The sequence below is a fragment of the Anarrhichthys ocellatus genome, unplaced genomic scaffold (genome assembly GCF_004355925.1).
Source record: "Anarrhichthys ocellatus isolate YVR2014 unplaced genomic scaffold, GSC_Weel_1.0 scaffold4, whole genome shotgun sequence".
Taxonomy (NCBI): Eukaryota; Metazoa; Chordata; class Actinopteri; order Perciformes; family Anarhichadidae; genus Anarrhichthys; species Anarrhichthys ocellatus.
In genome coordinates, this window is record NW_022280034.1 from 6787779 (window position 1) to 6807059 (window position 19281).

The 19281-nt window shown below is 39.7% G+C and overlaps 1 protein-coding gene across 13 annotated transcripts in view; it reads left to right on the plus strand.

The window, feature by feature from the left end:
• Positions 1–19281, plus strand: part of LOC116381370 (calcium-activated potassium channel subunit alpha-1-like) — a 76537-nt gene that overhangs the window by 24141 nt on the left and 33115 nt on the right. For all 13 annotated transcript variants that reach the window (XM_031843466.1, XM_031843468.1, XM_031843467.1 and 10 more), the window contains exons 3-6: positions 8686–8747; positions 13212–13305; positions 13398–13509; positions 19047–19122. In XM_031843466.1, the coding sequence (XP_031699326.1) occupies positions 8686–8747; positions 13212–13305; positions 13398–13509; positions 19047–19122 (344 nt within the window). The remainder of the gene's footprint in view (positions 1–8685; positions 8748–13211; positions 13306–13397; positions 13510–19046; positions 19123–19281) is intronic.

The following is a 19281-nucleotide window of genomic DNA, read 5'->3' on the forward strand; positions in this document are numbered from 1 at the left end:
AGAGAAAGTATTATTTATATTAAATCATAAATCGATGTGCCGTATACTGTAATCTGGACAGCAGCTGTTGGGGAAAGTTCACCGGGTTATTTTTTGACCCGCTGTTTTCAGCACCAGAGAGAGTTTGCTATAACGGTGTTAATAATTATGTCATCAACACACACTCTCTCTGACGACGTGTGTTAGAGAACATGATAAGGCTCACAGCAACGAGTAACATATGATTATATATGAAAATAAACAACAAAATATGTCATCTTATCTTGTAGTTTTTACCTGGTTTAAATTCTGACTGGAGAGTTTTTTTTTAATTTAAGTACATCATGTTTACAAGGTCTCAATTTGACACCATTCACATAGTTTGGGATAATGTGCTTGGAAGAGAGAAAGAAATAGAAACGGATGTTGTGTCTCAAAGCCCTAGACATTCTTACTTTCCATACTGGCTTTGTCCCTCGTGTGCAATGTTGGTCTCTCCTGCTGATGTCAGCGAAGGCGTCTTTTAGCTTCCTCGGTCCCTCTGCTGCTCAATGCAGTTGCGTTGCGATACTTCGCAGCAGCTCCAGGCAGGCTATGTGCCTCCGTGCAGGAATAAAAACTTCTAATGCGCTATTAGAAACTGCTGTACCGGGGACCTTGTTCTAGTGCCTCATATGATTACCAAAAATCGTGTGCACAGCGTCAAGTATTGTTTACCATTGTTTATCAACTGTATAAATCAGGGGTTGTCTAACAGGTAAGGGCACATTCAAAATCTAATAAAAAAGCAAGGCTGAAGTTGTCTCGATTTTGTCTGAGCTGGGGCCCCCAGTGTCCGACTCGACGCTATGTCTTCACAACACAAACCTCCCAGCAACCATTTGTTGCACCATCATGGAGTCGAGTGAAATCCTCGCCTGAAATATGTTCACATTAGCCGTTTGATAAATCACCTCGGTACAAAGCTTGTAGCATCCGTACAGGAGACAATCATGTGCATCCAGTCTCCTACTGACTGTCAGCGTTAGTTGATGTTAACAATGAAAGTGAATTTGTGGTTTGGGTGTAGGTCAGGAGCTTTTATTAGTAAAGGTCTCATAAATGTCAGACAAGACATTTATTTCCAATTTTTGGTCGATTCTGCTGTTGGTTCCCCTTTAGAGGAGGATGCATTGGGAGTGAGAATGTTATTACTGAATGGCAGGTCTATCCCTTTGAAACTGCCGTAACGCTGGTAGTGATCCCTAATGACGAGGAAGCAGCTGCATGCTGCTCCACAGGAAGCCTGCTGGACAAAGAAATAATCTGCTTTTATTGACAAGATAAGAGAGAAATCCCTTAAACCCACCGGTTTTACTCTTTAGTGTGAAAGTCGCACGCACAAAAGAAAAGCGTACACATCCTGGGGAATATTCTGACTGATGCAGTACAAGCCTGAATATTATTCAATATGTATGGGAGGGTTTCCATTCAGCAAAAAGAGGAATAGTGCAGTTGAGTTGACTGAAATCAAGTTAAAGTTTTAAAATTGTATTCATACTTTATGTTGTACTAATATCTCCTCATGTACAATGTACCCAGTGTACAATTCATCAGATGCAGCTGTGACACACAGCTCAGGGAGACAGATACGATACTTCAACACTGTTAGCGCATGATTGCTGCAATTTGTGTAAAAAAAACAAAAACATTCCTCATTCTTGAAGTCGTAACTCTGTCAAACAGATGTGATATACATATCTTTAGAGTAGGTGCGACTTTCTGAGGATATTATTATTTTCATCCTTTCATGTTTATCGTGAATAGACATTAAACTACTCAGGAAACCGAGAAAAAGACTCCACAACTTGCCTGAGAATCAAGTTTTTTAAGTTTTCTTCAGAATCAAAGTAATCCAGTGATAACTATCTGTACATACATCAGTACAAAGCAAACAGGAACTGTTGATGACGAATTCAGCGCACTTTTAATGGTACCAATTGGCCAAAATGTAAAGAAATACCCGCTAAAAATAATAATACGGGTACAAGATGTAGCCCACAGCTAACGAACTGACCACATGGCAACAATCCTGTTTACATCCCCCAAAGCCTCAAATTATGCAAACTGTAGTTTAGTTGCAAAGCTTATAGCATGATTATCGTCCAAATTGAGGTGAGACAAAGAATATTGTTTGGAGAGACAAAATGTATCAATATTAACTTTTTTTTCATGTTGCACAATTAATATTTACTGAACCTCAGAATGTTCCGTCGAAATGGGCGTCACAATTTTATCTGTTAATCAGATAACAGAACACTGGCCAGAGGTTTATGATATTGTGAGGGAGAGTCTTAACAACTCTGGAAATTTATGACAGCGATAGTGATTTTATTGTTTTACTCCTCCTAGCAACAGGCGGCAGGTAAATAATGATGGGCCAATACAATTAGATAATATGTTCTCTGGCAAATGGTGTTTTCTTTTTCCTCTTCCTCCTTCTTATCTTTTTAAAATCTTTTCTCTGTCCTCTTTAGTTTGTCCTTTGACCCCACTCACCATCTCTGATGGGTATGGTCAGAGGTGACGTAGATCCTGGAGAACACTTCATTGCACATCAGGACAGAAATGTGAGGAGAAGCTTTTCAGAAGGTGTAAAATTACTCTTTAAATAATGTTAGACTTGTTGGGTTTAATGAATCATCCACCGGGGTTTGTGGTTTCTTTGTGTGTTGTTCCGACCAACAGTACAATCTCCCGTGTGATTTGTTCATTTATATTATTTATTTTTCCCTGGCAGTATGTGGTTTTAATTGACATTAAGTGTTCTTGCTAAACATGAACTCCTTTTGATTTGTGCTTTTTGGACTCTGCCAAAATAATAATTAGAAATGGCACATGAGCCAGTAATGGCATAAAACTTAGGACAAAAAAGGCATTAAGCAGTTTTGGCACTAAAGATGATACTTGGTGCTAAAAATAGTTAATGAAACATTAACTTAATGCCTTTATTTTCTTTGGCCCCCTGCCATACCAGGAGGTTGTATGTGCTCTCTATACTCATATGAGCCACCAACTCTGTGGTTCAACATGGTGGTCACTCTAAATATCTGTGGCAGGGTCACACACTTTGCCGACTGGCACATTGAACTCGTCCAGCTCTGTGTCCTTCAGCTTCGCCTCAGTCGTGCATCACTAGATTGATAAAACAGCTCGGGCATGATCAGAATGACACATGATGAGCCACTTTCTTACCACACACGTCTGGGGATTATATCATATTTATCACCTTCTGCTGCTGTCTTCAGTGACTGCGACCCATTATGAAATCTGATTGTTATCTTATCTGATGATGAGTAATGTGACACTTTCTGCCAAGAAGAGATTGAGTATTCCATTAAGCTCTGATGCATTTATTATATCTCAATGTATGAAGCTTCCTCCTCCTGATGAAGCCAATAAAGCCAGGCTTCGTTTTCCCGTCATTCGTTTCTCAAAGTGTAAATGTAATCTTCCTAAGTGATATTAGCATGGATCAAAGTGGCATGTTACTCATGCAAAAAGCAATAATAAAAATCATACATTTTTCATTTTCAGCACACAACACTTTATTGGCATTCGCACTGCAAACCTTAAACATGAGGAGCATGGTGATGCTTTGCCCTCGGGTCTGATCCCAATAACTGAAAATGTTATGCTTAATATTGCAAGAGGTTCCTTTGCCATTGCTAGGAAACAGATGAAAGAAGATGATAACAAATATCATACACTTTTATCAAATTCAGTTATTTTGCTTTTGTAAAAATCTGTGAGAAAAGAAAATGATGAGCTTTTTGTTTGGGTGAATATTGCACAGCGCAGTGAACACGATGATGGCGACAATGACTAAAGTGATTGTCAAAATGAACTCCTGTCCGTTAACTATTGACGCTGTTTTTGAAATATTTGTGGTTTTGACCTTTAAACTGTGAATGTTTGTCTTTCCTGCCTGTGGCTTTGTCACAGAACAGCTGTGATTTGGACAATTTAATCATAATATCTTGTTCAGGAAGATGAGGCTGTAGCCTGTTATGAAACACATGCTGGGTAGGTTATGCTCAGATCATGCTTTAGGAGGGTGCCAGGCGTCAGGAGAACCATCCAAGACCCCATTAGTATGCATGTTGTGTTTTTGCCTGTCGCCACAAGCATGGGGCACATGTAGACTCAGCCAGTGAGCGCATGTCTGAGCTGAACAGGGACGCAGCTGTCTCTTAAAAGGCCCAATCCGTCATTTTGCTAACCATCTTATTTTCAGGTAGAGCTTATATTTTCATGTATAATCAAAACAGATTGATGGAAATGTTTGTTTATGTTGGCAGATAATAGTTGAAATTGTCAGCATGTTTTGACTTCAAGGGCATCAGAAATTATTTTTAACTATTAACACGACATGTTAGCTTGTTAGACATTGACGAGCTTTATGATTGTGCAGTTCGACTGAAATCTCGCAATATAATCAGGATTATTATTTGAGCCGTGATTGTTGAGCCATATTTCAGGCCTGGCTAACGCTCTGCGTGTACTTCAAGTGCTCTAAATAGACACTTGAGAACCTCAAAGCATCAAAAGGTCACACTGATATGAGTGGTCATCATCCATCATGGTGCTTTCAGCAGCAACTTGCAGAGCAGAAGTTGCATCAGACGTCGCAGATGTCCCGAGTTCAACAGTAAAGACAAACAGTGTCTGTTTAAAGTGTTCATTCAGAGTCCGTGTTTATTGGGGTTGCAATCCATCACGTTTATGGCCGTTGTCGTAAAACATGCTAATTCGCTGTTATCACCCTGGCGAAGGATAAACTGTGCAGCAGAGCTGTAAACAAAGTCTAGTTAGTGAGGACAGTCATGATGACCAAGGTGCCTCTCACAGTTCAAGGCTGCATTACACATTTACAGCTGCTCTAAACCTCACATGCAGTAAAACGTAATGTCTGTGCAGGGGGATTCACGGTCAATTTAAGCAAAGTAATATAAATAATTAATAATTACAGTATTGAGTATGTGTGTACACATTTTTCTCAGGCTGTCCTGTAGTTCTTCCGGGAGGGAAACATGCTTTCTGACTAGAAATTCACAATAATTCAAACTGAGAATTCTGAGAACTGCCCCTTTTAATTAAAACTAGTTTTCAAGTTCTGGAAAAGACAGCTGATAAAAGAAAATGGAAATCCACTTATGTAGCAATTCATACAGTCTGAAATTGCACTATTCCGCTTTAAGATGGCTCATTGATTTTTCCTCTTCTATTGAGCTGTTTTGTGTTTTTGTGTTTGCCATTATGCCCAAGATGCGTTATTAATCAATATGGCATTTGAGGACAGACAGACAGACAGACAGACTGGCTGGAATTTACCAGGAAAGTCCTCGGGTCATTTCGTTTTGGAAAGCAGCACCGTGTTCCTGAGAAGCTGCTGGGGATCAGACAGTCACCCATGAGGAACACCAGGCTTATGCTCCTATGAACATTTAAGTTGCACACAGTTAAAGCTAGAGCTGCATGAACTGGACGTGAAGGTGGGGAAACTGAGGGTTCAACTAACGGACAGTTGACTGCACACACAAATCTCTGGCATCCCACCGATGAGAGCTTTGATCCCACGGTGATCGCAGCCTTTAATGGAATATAGAACAAACTGACCCCTGCTTCTTCTGATTCCCGTTTTTAGATACTGTAGCAGCTCACGGAGTAACACGGCCTCCCACTGCAGATTTTGTAAAGCGTGTTTCTACCGTACCTGAATCTCAGTGAGCTCTCATCTAATACGATTCTGTTAACCGGTCCACTGCTGCACGGCAATATCAACTGCGCTCTTAATACATTATGAGCTAAATGCATCCGTCGTTCATTTGCATTTGAATCTGAAGTTTCAGTGAGGGTGACGCCACCGTGGACTTTGAGCTTGCTCCCCACAGCAAAAGAGATTTTCTTTTTCTGCTCAAGCAAAGTTCCCGTTTCTTTGGCAGGTTATTCACGCTGGTTGATGGTGAGTCACTCTCCAGGAAGAGTGGAGGAGCATGAGTGGGTTCTCTGATGTTTATAGGTTGACTTCTGAATGCTTGAGACCTGCTGGTGCGCTCTGCAGGGCCGTGACATACTGTGCATCATAGACTGGGACGATTGCTGGTGTTATAATCTGTTGTGAAAGTGGACTGAAAAGAATTTGTCACACACACACACGTACAATTAATATTTTTTTGTTATGTTATAGCGAAACATTTCAAACAGTTCATAGTTGAACTTGGAGAATTTTGAGTAAATAATGTATTCAATTTTGTTTCAAGTTTTTCAGCCAACCTCATTTTCCCAGTTTTGGGGATTTTTGTGCCAATTGTGCGATCTGTACTAGTTTTTCACTCCTAGACCTGAGACTTGTGTGAAAAAAGATAAGAGGACTTGAATGCTGTAAAGGACTTACTTGACCAAAAACACTCAAGTCAATTTAATTTATGCACACCGTCCAAAATCACAAGTTTGCCTCAAAGGATTTAACAATATTTTCTTGTATCACTTTGTGATTTCTATCTTCTATCTTCCATCTTGTTCTTGTCAACAGCATTAAATAAATAGTACAAAATGTTTGCTACAAAAATACATTTAGATTGGACTGAGTATGTCTTGGCAGCTCTCTTGGTCATCATGCAGTGGTCGGTCCTCTCTGTGAGTCTGAGCTCTCTCAGCCTCCTTGTAGCTGGAACCATCTCCAGATTACAGATGTGATGCATCATTATCCGCCGACTGAGATGAATGATGAATGCTGGCACCGTCTGCTCTCACCTCATTGACAAACCCAGTCATGATTGCCCCCCCCCTCTTTGTGTGTGTGTGTTACTTTACTGCCATCACTGAATCTTCCTCAGCCGGTGGCATTAGCATTTCTAGGGTTGCACCAACTTTGTTTTCTAGACTGGGATGGTCGGAGGCATAAAGAGATTTCCTGGCTTTCAAAGAGGAAAGGGTCAATAAAAAATGCATGCGGGTGCTTTTTGTCATTACGGAGCCATCACTGGTTGCTGGTTGCAGGTTGAATACAATTTCACATCATGGAAATGAATTAGTCTGAGCTCATTCATTATGGATGCCCATTGGTTTCTTGTTCAGGATGGCCATTGTGTCATTTCTAAATGAAAGCCAGGTAGGGTCGCCGATAGCCTGGCAATGTATTTCAGGATGTAAAACATTTGTCCTGCTGTCTGGCAGAAACCTTTCTGGTCATATGTGTGTCTCTGGGTCGAGCATCAGCACTGACTTTTACAAGATGAAATTAGGATACTCATTTTGCAACAGTATTAATGAGCTGCTGTGCTTTTTGACTTCTAAAGTAGGGCTGGGCGATATGGCCAAAATCATCTATTCAGACATCAATACCCCTTCATATCTTCATAACAAAATACTGATTCTGAGTGACAATACTGAGGTAAGACGGTTGAGAACGCAGGTTGTTTTTCTACAGTTAACACCGATGGTCACCTTGAATATACTGATTCATTCTGTGTTTATTTCCCATTTAACGATTTGTATTTTCAGTTTAATCTGATTTCCTGTGGTATTCGTTTCACCCAAGCCATATCAGTGTCAGAGCTGTTACCTGACAACTCTTACTTTGTTTGCCAACACCTCCGGATCACATGTTTATTACCCCGCAACCTGCCTCCCAGTCCGCTCTGAACAATCTATCCACTCAGGCGTCCGTTTATTCAGCCCCCCCCCACCCCCCCCTGCAGAAAGTCAGAGTGACAGAGTAAAAGCGATGCCCTGGTTGTTATTATCATGCTGCTCTACTGTGGCCACCGAAAGCTTCGGGTTCATCTGCCTCCTCCCTTGTTTGTGTCTGTGAAAACTGAAGCCATTTCTGTCACCTCGCCCACTCTTCCACTGCCTATTTACATGATAAGCCGAGCTCTTGTGTGTTTATTTACACTATCGGATATACAGTAACTGATGGGTCCTTTTGTGACACTGCTGTTCCACTTAGCACCTTGAAACACATTGAAACACATTTCTGTAATTTCAATGTGTATAGCAAATGTCTAATTAATGCGTTTGTTCCTCTTTAAGTTAACTTTCAGTTTGGTTGTCTAATAGTTTATGCTTAAAAATAAGTTGTAGAACAAAAGAGCTAGAGCTGCAGCTAACAATCATCCTCATCACGGATTTATCAGCTGGTTATTTTGTCAATTAATTGATTAATCATTTAGTCTGTAAAATGTAAAAACATAAAACAAAATAGTGAAAAATGTCCATCATGATCTCCCAAAGCCTGAGATGACGTGTTCGCATGGTTTGTTTTGGTCGACCAATTTACAATATCATGAGAAACAATTACTCAAATAACAAGAAGTTTGTAGATTCATTTTCTATTTTTCGAGTAATTGTTGCAGCTCTTAAAAGATCAAATAATTTTATGTTTTGACTTTCTTTTTTTTTTGCTTCTGTGTAATTCTTACTTTTAATTTAATTTGCTAATTTGTACCTAATTTCTCCCTGATCCATTTATTTTGTTGGTTTCATGAATTGTGCACTTTAACAGAAGTATTTTCATCATCAAAAGTAAACCCCTCCACACATCAAATATATGTACATGTATTATATACTGTTTTAGTTCTGAACTCGTTTTTTGTTAAAGTATATTTTGGATGATTAACTATTACAACTTAAGTAAAATGCTCCTTTTGTCTTTTTCCCCAGGTGGTGCTCGTATTTGCTCTCAGCATCGGAGCCCTTGTTATATACTTCATAGATTCTTCTGAGTAAGTATTTTTTGTTAACGTACTTCACTATTAATGCTACTCTGGCTTATGGGTCCCTGCTTTACTTGTTCCACTGCACAATATTTGAGAGATTTAGAAACTGAAAAGTGGCCTTGAGTTTGTCTCAAGTCCTGATGTCCCTCAACGCTTACAGTAGCTTTATTGCAAAAAGTTACAAATCGTCAGTTTTGTCTCAGAGGAATGTAGAAATTTAGCAACTATGCTCTACGGTCTTTGGTTATGTGTTATGAAAAGATGTACTGGATGTATTTCAGATATTTATGATTTTGATTACCCTCAGAAACTTCAGCCATTAACTGGTTCCTACCCTCTCGTAAATCCTGAAAGAATGCATATAGTGTAGTTCTAGCCTTAATTACACTGAGTGCTTTGTGCCTTGTATGTGGTATATGAGAGCAGGTACTTGCTGGCTGTTATGATCCAATCCCCTTCCAGGTTAAACTGCTACGAGCTTGCCGGCGATCTCTGCTGACAAACGGCCAGTGCTCACAGATGCTTAATCTCTATTGAAAGGATCAGACTCTTAAACAGGCAGGAAAGACCCAAGTTCCTGTTCAAAACCAATCACTGTCACTCATCGAACTGGAGGAAGTGGGAGAGCCTTTTTGCTCCATGTGTACCGTTACTGCATCCCGGTGGTGTTTGGACAGGATGTGCCATTAAGAAGTAGAGCAAAATAAACCAGGAAAAAAGCTTTTACCAAGCCCAGAGGGAGTCTCCGCTGGGAGTAATGTTAAGGCAGAGGAGAGAAAATGGGCTATAAAACTTTGTAATCTGGCTCATGCTGCTGGAGGCAGGCGTTCAGGTTATTTGTTATTTCATAAGACTACACAGCTGAGGGCTTGGCTGGCGGTTTGCGAGCATGATCTCATTTCATTACATCCTCACCAATGCCATCTGTGGCCTCCTGTTCTCAGAACTTGCTTGTAGCGGCGCCTGACACCTTTTTCACCTGATGAAGGATGATTTTTAACCTTTTTACACATAAGAAAGGCCCTTGTTATAAATATACAATGAGGTATGATGCTGTAGCATCTGCATAAGTGTCAATCACTTATTTTCATATTCATACAAGGCTCTTTGTCCCAGTTTTCATTCAGTCGTGTCCAGGTCTTTCTATTATTCAGTATTTTTTCACTACCTGTCAAGCCAACAAGCCTGGTACTTAAAGAAAAAGCAGCCAGTCAACTACTGTCTTGCATGCTTCTAAGGGGCAGCCAACAGTAACGGATACAACCCTTCCTGTAATTAGTCCTGTGGGGCTGCTGAGGCTGTCCTATGATGGGCAGGTTGACCTGGCTGGAAGCAGCACAGAGAGAGACAGACGTCAACACAGCAAGACCCACTTAGAATCATAGAGAACAACTCCAGCTACGAGCTGCACAGAGAGGAAGAAGAAGACGGTTAGGTCCCACCGGGAGTTTTACTTCATGAAGCTGTAGTCGTGTCTTACTTTGCACCCTATGCTTCCATGTCGTCCTGTGTTTCATCAATGTTGAAGTAGAGCCAGGTGTCAAACCTCAACACTGAGTACTGAACAAAGCTGCTGTTGAATACTTGGTCATACTCTTATTAGTATACTCTTATTCTTTTGCCACTGGGGAGCAGAAAAACTTCACAACAAGCCGACAAACCCACAGCCATAATTGTCCTGAAGTTTTATCTTAGAGTTCACGTATTCAATTCATTTCATTATTTATTTGGTATAGTTCAAAATCACAAAGCACACATTTGCCTCAGAGGGCTTTACAATCTGTACAACCTGTACAGCCCAAAGTATCCCATTCATCCCTTATGTTTTGGCCACTTGGAGGCAGCGCAGCAACCTTTAAACATTGACATGTTATCCCCTTATAAAGCTGTAAAGTTGACAGGGAGGAACATCAGCATTCTTTTAGGCATTTATTTTGCCAAATAAAAATGATAGTTTTGTAGAAAAGCATACTTATATTGCTCAAAGTAAGGTATAAAAAAAATACATATTGTATTCAAACTTGTACTGAAGATTTTCAAACAATACCTGGTTGAAGTGATCTACGTGACCTTTCGCTCTCAGTGGATTAAGCCTTTCTGCAGTGCCATCGCATAACATCAAGGTCTCCTCCTACTGTTTGATCTGAGTCTGAATTGAATGAGGGAGAGAGAGACCAGAGCGACTTTGGGCAGGAAGGGTTTGTGATCCATAACGGGCTTAGTCCTCTTCCACACCAGGTCTACTGAAACTCAATTATTTAGCACCGCAGGTCTGCCTCCGCTATATGGTCTGTCACCCTGCTATGACGGGGATTTGCCAGGCTGATATGTCATTACAGTGAATGAGGGCAGAACTATCCAACGTATATTAGGACTATTCTTAGAGATGCCTAAAAGAAGATCAGCTTTTCTTTATCTTCATTGTTACTTTTGAGGAATTGTCCAGATGCAAGACAATTGAATGTAACAGTTAAGTTAAATGTATCTCTTGGGTTGAATAAAAGAAAAAAACAAAAATATGCAAACGTTAAATTAGAGTACAATCAAAACAATAACTTTTATTTGTAAAAGTGCTGATCTTTTCAAAGGCAAGAAGTCCCTTACAGACATTTGCTCTTTTTTTCCATGGACAGGGTGTGTATTGTTTTGCATTGAAGATGCAAAAAGTTGATATGGATGTTTTATTTTCTTGTTTTCAGCCCTTAGGAAGAATATTAAGGTAAATAAATAGGAGTTATATAAATACTGCCTCGCTTTGGGATGAGATGTGATGGTTGCGTGAGGCCGATGAAGATGGATTGAGTCCTCATCACATCACCGACCTGATCATCAACCGAGTGTCACTACTGTGCATCAGATCGGGTCAAAATTAATCCCTGAGGTATTTTAATATTACCTAATTCCAACTCCACAAGGACAGCATTTTATCAAACAGAGGTTATTCAATTTCTTTTTTTACGTAACAAAAGCAATTTGCTTTAATCCGACTGGTATTAAACAGCACAGGGGAGATTGTTGCTGTTGATTGTGAGTGTAGAAGACTAACAAAGACACACAACAACAAACTAAATGTACGAGAGGGACCTGGTTGGCACTGACATGCTGCAGAGAAGAAAGACATGATTCACGATAGCGTGCGCTTTGGGGAAGTGTTTTAATCAATCTATCATTGATTGTATCATTTTTGAGGACTGATGCGGTAGAATGATCCCGTAATTTACATGAAAAAGCAAAGATTACAGAAAAGTCACAATGTATTCCTGACATTTTTTTCCTCAAAATTATAATTTCAATTTTGATAAATGAAAATGTGTGTAGTAGAAATAGACTGTATATGTTTTGCTTTTATTATCCTGTTAATCATCTAATTTACCGACCCGAATGGCAACTAATCATCATTTTCACTATCAATTAATCTACAGTAGATTGTTCTATTTGATCAAATCGATCATTTTTACAAGTTCCCGGAGTCCAAGTTGGTGTTTGTTTGACCAACAGTCCAAAAGCAAATGATATAAAACCCAGAAAAATAATCAATCCTCACATACTAGAAGACGGAACCAGCTAATTAATCAAACAACTAAATTGTTCTGGCATATAAATGTTCTAGCAAACGACTAATTGATTTATGGACTAATTGTTTCAGCACTAACGCGATTAATTAACCAGTCACTGTTTCTATTACGACAATCTTCCGTTTGATTTTTTTATCAATGTCACTCAACTATTCATTCAAATGGTATATTAATCAAATGGCATTGTTTGATTTTGAATGTACAGTAAACCTGTGTTTTCATTTTAGGTGTGAAAAATATTTTGAGAAGGATATCGTTCAACTGCCAGTTCATATTTTTTATGACACAACCCTACTAACCTATTACAGTCACATTCACCTGGTTAATGATTTCTCTTTATTTGAATTCTTAGTGCCAGATACAAGCTTTTTGCGGGTGAGACTTTACTGCATTGCTAGCATTTGCTATGGCTGCCTGATTTCATAGAAGAAGACTTGAGCCCTGCATGCATTTAACCCTTAAACTACTGCCTTGGCTCTGCCTTTCCATCATGTTTGAATTAATTTGTTCCTGAAATGTTTATGAGATCGGAAATGTGGGCCTGAGAGGAAAACAGCGGCATTTTCTATAATGTGATATGGCACCTGGAATATGACAGATTGTTTTGCAGTTATTTAAGGGTTAATCAGGCATCTCGACAAGTTATTGCTTGTGTGACAATGAATGCATGTCCTTTCTCAACAGAAAAAACATTGGAAAATACTATTGCACTTTTTTTCAACACTTAAGTTCCCTCTTCTTTTGGAAATCTTAAAAGTGGAAAAAGGAAAAGAAGAATTCATCTTTTATGCTTTTTTATACCATTGATATATATGCATTTTACCAACCCTTTCCTCACTTGACCACTAATATTTGTAAGACATCAACATACTTTGTTTCTCTCTCTGTCTAATAGTCCTATCGAGTCCTGTCAGAACTTCTACCAAGACTTCACGTTGCAGATCGACATGGCGTTCAACGTGTTCTTCTTGCTGTACTTCGGCCTCCGTGTAAGTAAAACGAGTAGATGTCCTTTATTTACACTCTTATCTGTGTACCTGAAAACTGTGAATCTCACCTTTTAACCCTTAATTTCCATCAGTTCATTGCCGCCAATGACAAGCTGTGGTTCTGGTTGGAGGTGAACTCGGTGGTGGACTTCTTCACGGTTCCTCCGGTGTTTGTGTCTGTGTACCTGAACAGGAGCTGGCTCGGTAAGGATGCTCCCATCTCTCCCACAGGCTGATCAAACAGGCGCTGCATTGTAGAGTGGATTTTTCGGCTTTTATTTCCCAGAAGCTTGGGCTGCCACCCAGTGGATTTAACGGGTCTAACAGTTGTCAATGAAAGCACCAGATAATCTCAGCACGTCCCTAGACTTGCATTACATGGGCACACCTTTAATATTTGCCATATAAGTTTGATAATTTTGTCATGAAATTAACTCTATGGCATGATATACATGAAAAGTTTGAATGATTTTCGCCATTACTGTGGAAATGGTGCATCAAATTAAAAACTCTGCCAGAGCACAGCATGAAACCTGTGAATTATGGCGACTCCATGGCTCAATAAACATTACTCGTCAAACTAATGCTTGTTTGCATGACAACGCTATCAAATATTGTATGGCTGTCATCTGGTGTGCCATTTAAACTTGCATTCATGCAATCTGATTTAAATGGAAATGTAATCGGCTCCATGTCTTTGGCCATGTGCTGTGGGCAGTGGGCATTGTGCTGCAGGTGTCATTCACATGCCCTTCATCTCTCCGGTATAACTCTCCAGCACACCTGCAATAACGCTCGAATGAAACCACGCTGTGATTGTGAAATACACGAATGGATTAAAAAGACAGGTAATAGGCTTTGTTGGGGCCTTGATCGCTAGAATAGAAGTCAATCTGCTAAATGTGTGAGGCTCATCACTTGGAGAGGTCTGTGAGGAATTACAGGATTAAGGGGGATCTCTCTGTTTTTTTGCTGCGTTGCAGGCTTTATAGCTGCTTTTCCTTCTCCTGTCAGCTGAGGAACAAACCGTCCATGTAGCCGACACCGGCATTGAACACCCTCTACTTTAGAGTCAGTATGACAGCTTGATCGGTTCAGTTGCATAACGTGCCTGTGTATTTTCCCTAGGCTGATGCACTGTGAGTGACTTTCGATGGGAAAACAACAAAAAGTAGGACTAGCTAGTGCTGGTTGCCGGTGCCATCTAGTGGACATGAGAGAGTATGACAGTATTGCCATGATTTTGTTGTTTTTTGGTATGGGCAGCAGTCTAGAGTGTCTGTATCATTGTCAGTTGCATTATACTGATTTTTATTGGCCATTTTATTGCCATAGTTGTTGCAAACGGTGACTATATTCAAGCTTGTTTTCTTGTGGATATTTTATGCGCAACATTTCAAAGTGTGTACTTTTTTTGGTCGTGTTTTAAACTTTCTTTCATTGCATGCACATTGGCTTTTGCTCTACATTTGTGCTATCTCGTGCTTTTATTTATTTTCTGATCATGCCTCCACTTTTTTTCTACATGCGTAGATATAATGCTGTTGTTTGATAGAAGAAGGGGAAAAAAAATCACAAATGAATCCCTCAGACCCACCCATCCCTGCAGAGCATCTGTGAGGTCTGTGTGGATGGAAAGACGTGTTACTAACAAGCCACACACTGAAAAATATACATCAGGATATAATTGAGAATAGATTGACCAAGACACCAAATCACAACAATATACTTCAACTACATTTTGTTTGGTACGTCACTGTTGTTTTGGGTTTAAAGACGGTAATGGTTGTGAGGAGAATTCAGCTGCTCGGTGTGATGCTGCTAGTCTTGTTTTTGCTGAAGTTGTCAGAGATGTGATGGAGGATGGACCTACCCTCCTACCCAAAGATTTGCATGACATTGCAATATTTTCTCTACATGATCGTTTTTGGCTGCATTACCCAGAACAGTGTGACCATTACTGCGATTCTGTTGTTGCTGTTACCCTCCTCTTTTGTTACCGTCTGTGTAGGTGTTGCCGTTTTTGTTATCTGCTCTGCCATGCATGCACGCTGTACAGCTCTTCTATTTTCTGTATTTCACACAAACCGAAAATGCAGCACTTTATTCCAGATTCCCAACAGCAAATAATCAAAGCCTTCATGCACGTAGTTGACCGAATACAGATTTGAATACTTTAGTATTGTATCTCAATCTGTATCCAGATGTAGTGATTCAAAAAGATCATTATTATTCAAATGAACATGAAGCGTAAAAAAAATATACTGATAGTTCCTGTGGTGTTTAGAATGAGTTCCAGTGGAAGTACTTCTGTCAGGCGTTATCTTAGTCAATATGGTCAGTGAGCAGTTGGTCGTGGAGGATTAGTCACTGATTTACTGTTCGGTTAAACTGAGGTCAAACCGGTGAGCAGGTCATAACCAGCTCAGCAGCATCTGTTCGCAGCTGTCCAACTCCCTCTTCTGATCAAAACTCAATCCTCCCGTCTGAACATTTTGACACAAATACACACACGGAATGTGCCAATATTCTCTCATACTAACGTTGATGCACGACAGGCTTGCAGATGGGCGCATGACACACATTTTAGATGTTGCGTAGGAAATACCTTCATGTAGAAACAATATACAGCAGCTAATAAGCACCATGATATGTTTTTACTGCAAAAGTCTGAACTCAGGAGCTGAAATTCTGACCTGCTGTAGGTGTGAAATACTAGCAGCACATTTATCTCTGACAGTGAAAATAGTCCAGTGCAACTCTTCCACATTTAATGAGGTAAATACAACACAACTCATCCAGATAAGATATTCATGTCTTGGGGGCCACATGTTGCAGTTTGTTTTGTCTGGAGCTGATAGTAAAACACAGAGAGAGGCTTTTGCATTAAACTGTCCACTGGAACTAAATGTCCTCTAATGCAAACGTCCTAAGGCAGTGGGTTCTAACTATAGGGGCTCAAACCTCCTCTTTAATGATTAAAGATTTTACTGGTTTGATAAAGGGAAACAAGTGAGACGCTGTTCTAGTTTGTTGTGCAATTCTCCATATTAGTTAATATTTATACATAATATGTATTCATTAGACGATAGACAGATTTCTTTTTTTTTTTTTTGCATGTTTTTGGTTTTTATGCTTGTTACGCCTTAAATCAAAACAATGTTTTCTTGCGACCCTGCAAATGCCTACTGTGGGGCTCCAGTTGTGACCAGTGCGACCACTTCTAAAGGGATTTTTAAAAATGTTATTCCAATAATAACTAGAGTCCTGGAGAAGCAAAATGATGCATTAAACAACAGGAAAAAGCTCAGATTAAAGTAAAGGCTGAGAAGAGTAGCATCACTTTTTGTAGCAGATCTGTTAATCAGATTAATGTTGTGACCCTTTTGGGGGTCCCGACCTCCAGGTTGGGAACCTAGGTTTCAATTTGATCTGTAATTAGTACAAAATTACACATTTCCACAAACCTTTATATGAATTAACATTTATGATTTAGTTGTTTTTTAGGACATTATAGGAAACTATAGAACCTAAGGCAAATAACGCTTTTTCTTTTTCTTTGCTTTTTTCTTCAGAAATATTAAATATAAATCTATTTAACTTTTATACTGCTCATTGTTTGTACTGAAATTATTCAGGGCACATTTGGTATTTTGCTGAAGTGACACATATTTCAAATTGTTCCGATTAAGTGGACTTTGCAGCTTCGTTTTTTCATGCTGCGCATTTAGATTTAACGTCAACTACAATAGTTATTACATCAGCTGTGATTAATTTAGGGATTATTGCAGAATCACTAAATCCATAGAAAAACACAATGATTGCCAAAGCTTGTCATTTTTCTTTCCATACACAGCTTTACTGGTTGTTCACATGACTTGTTTCCTGCTATAAAGGCGAGACATGCTGTTCTTGTCCAAGATTAGAGAATGAAATTTGGTTTGTCCAGAGCAGTTGCTGGGTTATATGAGATGAGATGTTGGTTACACTGTGAAGCCAGCTGACGGACAGACTCGCTGCCTGGCCTCTTCCTTTCCCTGGATGAATCCTAAAGGAGCTTACACTCTAATATCCTGATGGGAAAAGGGTTTGCTTTAAGCTCGACGAATGCGCCCGATCACAGCGAGGATGCTATGAAGGTCTGAGGTGAAATCCAAAAAGGCTTCTTCAAAAGGAGTCCTTTTTTGACGCCACCCTGTTTGGTGGCAATATCATGAAAGCACCTGATTCTTTTTGTGTTTTTTTCTCTTTTTGGAGAAGAATCATATTTTTTCTACACGATAGCTGGCACGGTGGATGCAGAATAGTGAAGAGGTGGATGTGAAGAAAATTTTGGACTTGACGTTTGCTTACCAAAAGTAACTTTCAGACATGATTCCCGCTAAGATATTAGTGTACAGGGGGCCCGATGGAGGCACACACTCTCAGACGGTTTCTAACACAAGAAGGCGCAAGAAATCAACCGGGGAGCTCTTCCACAACGGCTACAGGGTCAGGATGAGCCACGGGCAGGTCAGCGAGAAAGAGGACCAGGACAGCATCTGCTACAGCCTGGGTTCATGCTTCCATGTAATCTCCTACTGGGGTAAGACCTGCGGGACGTGGGAACGAGGGGAATCTCCGCTAAAGCTGAAGGCTGGCGTGTCCAGAGGTCTTTGGACTCCAGCTGGAACAGGTTCAGGATTTGCTCTGTATTATGTTCCCCATCTGGCAAACGCTCACTTGAAAATGAGAAATTAGCTTTTGGCAAGCCACACCACGGTTCACGTCATTTTATAAAAAAATATTTATTTTTCTGTCTGGCTGAATGATTGCCCGTAACGTCTTTGATTTGTGTCATTTGGCATTCACACAAATCTATTCCAGCAGAGAAGTTTAAAGCATGCAGAAATGGATTTTACTTGAATGCTTACTTTTGGCTGAGGTGGCTTTTAATTGTTTATGCAGCATTGACACTGTGGTGGATTGTGCTTTTTTTTTAAAAAACTGAGTCGGAGCTATGAATCATTTGGCTTTTAAACTCAGGAGGGGAGTTCCTTTTTAACAGGTAGTTTACTGCAATGTACCTTAATGATGACACAGGCACAATAAAATGTGTTATCTTGCTTTATCAGTCCTGTTTTTAATGAAGATTGTGATTTCTGTGTGGAGGCGGCAGTAAAATAGTTATGAGGTTGGGATTTAACGTATATGTAGCTTAAATGATGATGATGATGATACAGTCGATCAGTAATCGTGTAGAGGAGCTCAGGCTGGTGTTGTCACAGCTGATTTTGTTGTTGTTTTGCTGTCCTTGAACTCTCGGCAAAGCTATTTTTTTTTTTTTCTTCCTACAAATTTAGGATTTGACGTCACGTCTGTTTAATCATTGAGGTTGATGCGACAGTGTCCACCTGTCTCTAATCCAGGTTTTCATAACGTCCACGTTTAGAGTTTAACTCAGCAGGAATGAAACGTGTATCAGGCAGATGCCGGTGATTAAAACAGACTGAGTTGGTGAAGAGATACCTGGAGTGTTGCGATCGTTTTCTCCACATATTCCACAAAGTTTTATTTTATGATACAGTGAGGCTCAGTGTCGCTTGATCAGTTGGAGTTTATCAATATGAATCCAATGAAGTTGATAAACATGGATGAAAGTATGAAAGGTAAAGTGTTCTTGCACAGTCAAAATGCTTCTGATGTTGTTCTAATTGTTGTTATTCATCTCTGATAACTTCTTTATGGTCTTTTTCTCACAGGCTTGAGGTTTTTGAGGGCCTTGAGGTTGATACAGTTCTCAGAAATTTTACAGTTTTTGAATATACTAAAGACAAGGTAAGTGTGTTAATATCTTATTTGAATCTCTGCCAATGAATCAAACTGTTTGTAATGTTTTAACCAGTCAATGTGTGGGCATTGCATGTAAAGTGATGTGATCTTTTTTTTGTAGCTGTAAGCATGAATATAGTCGTACTTTCAAGGAGAGAAGTAAGC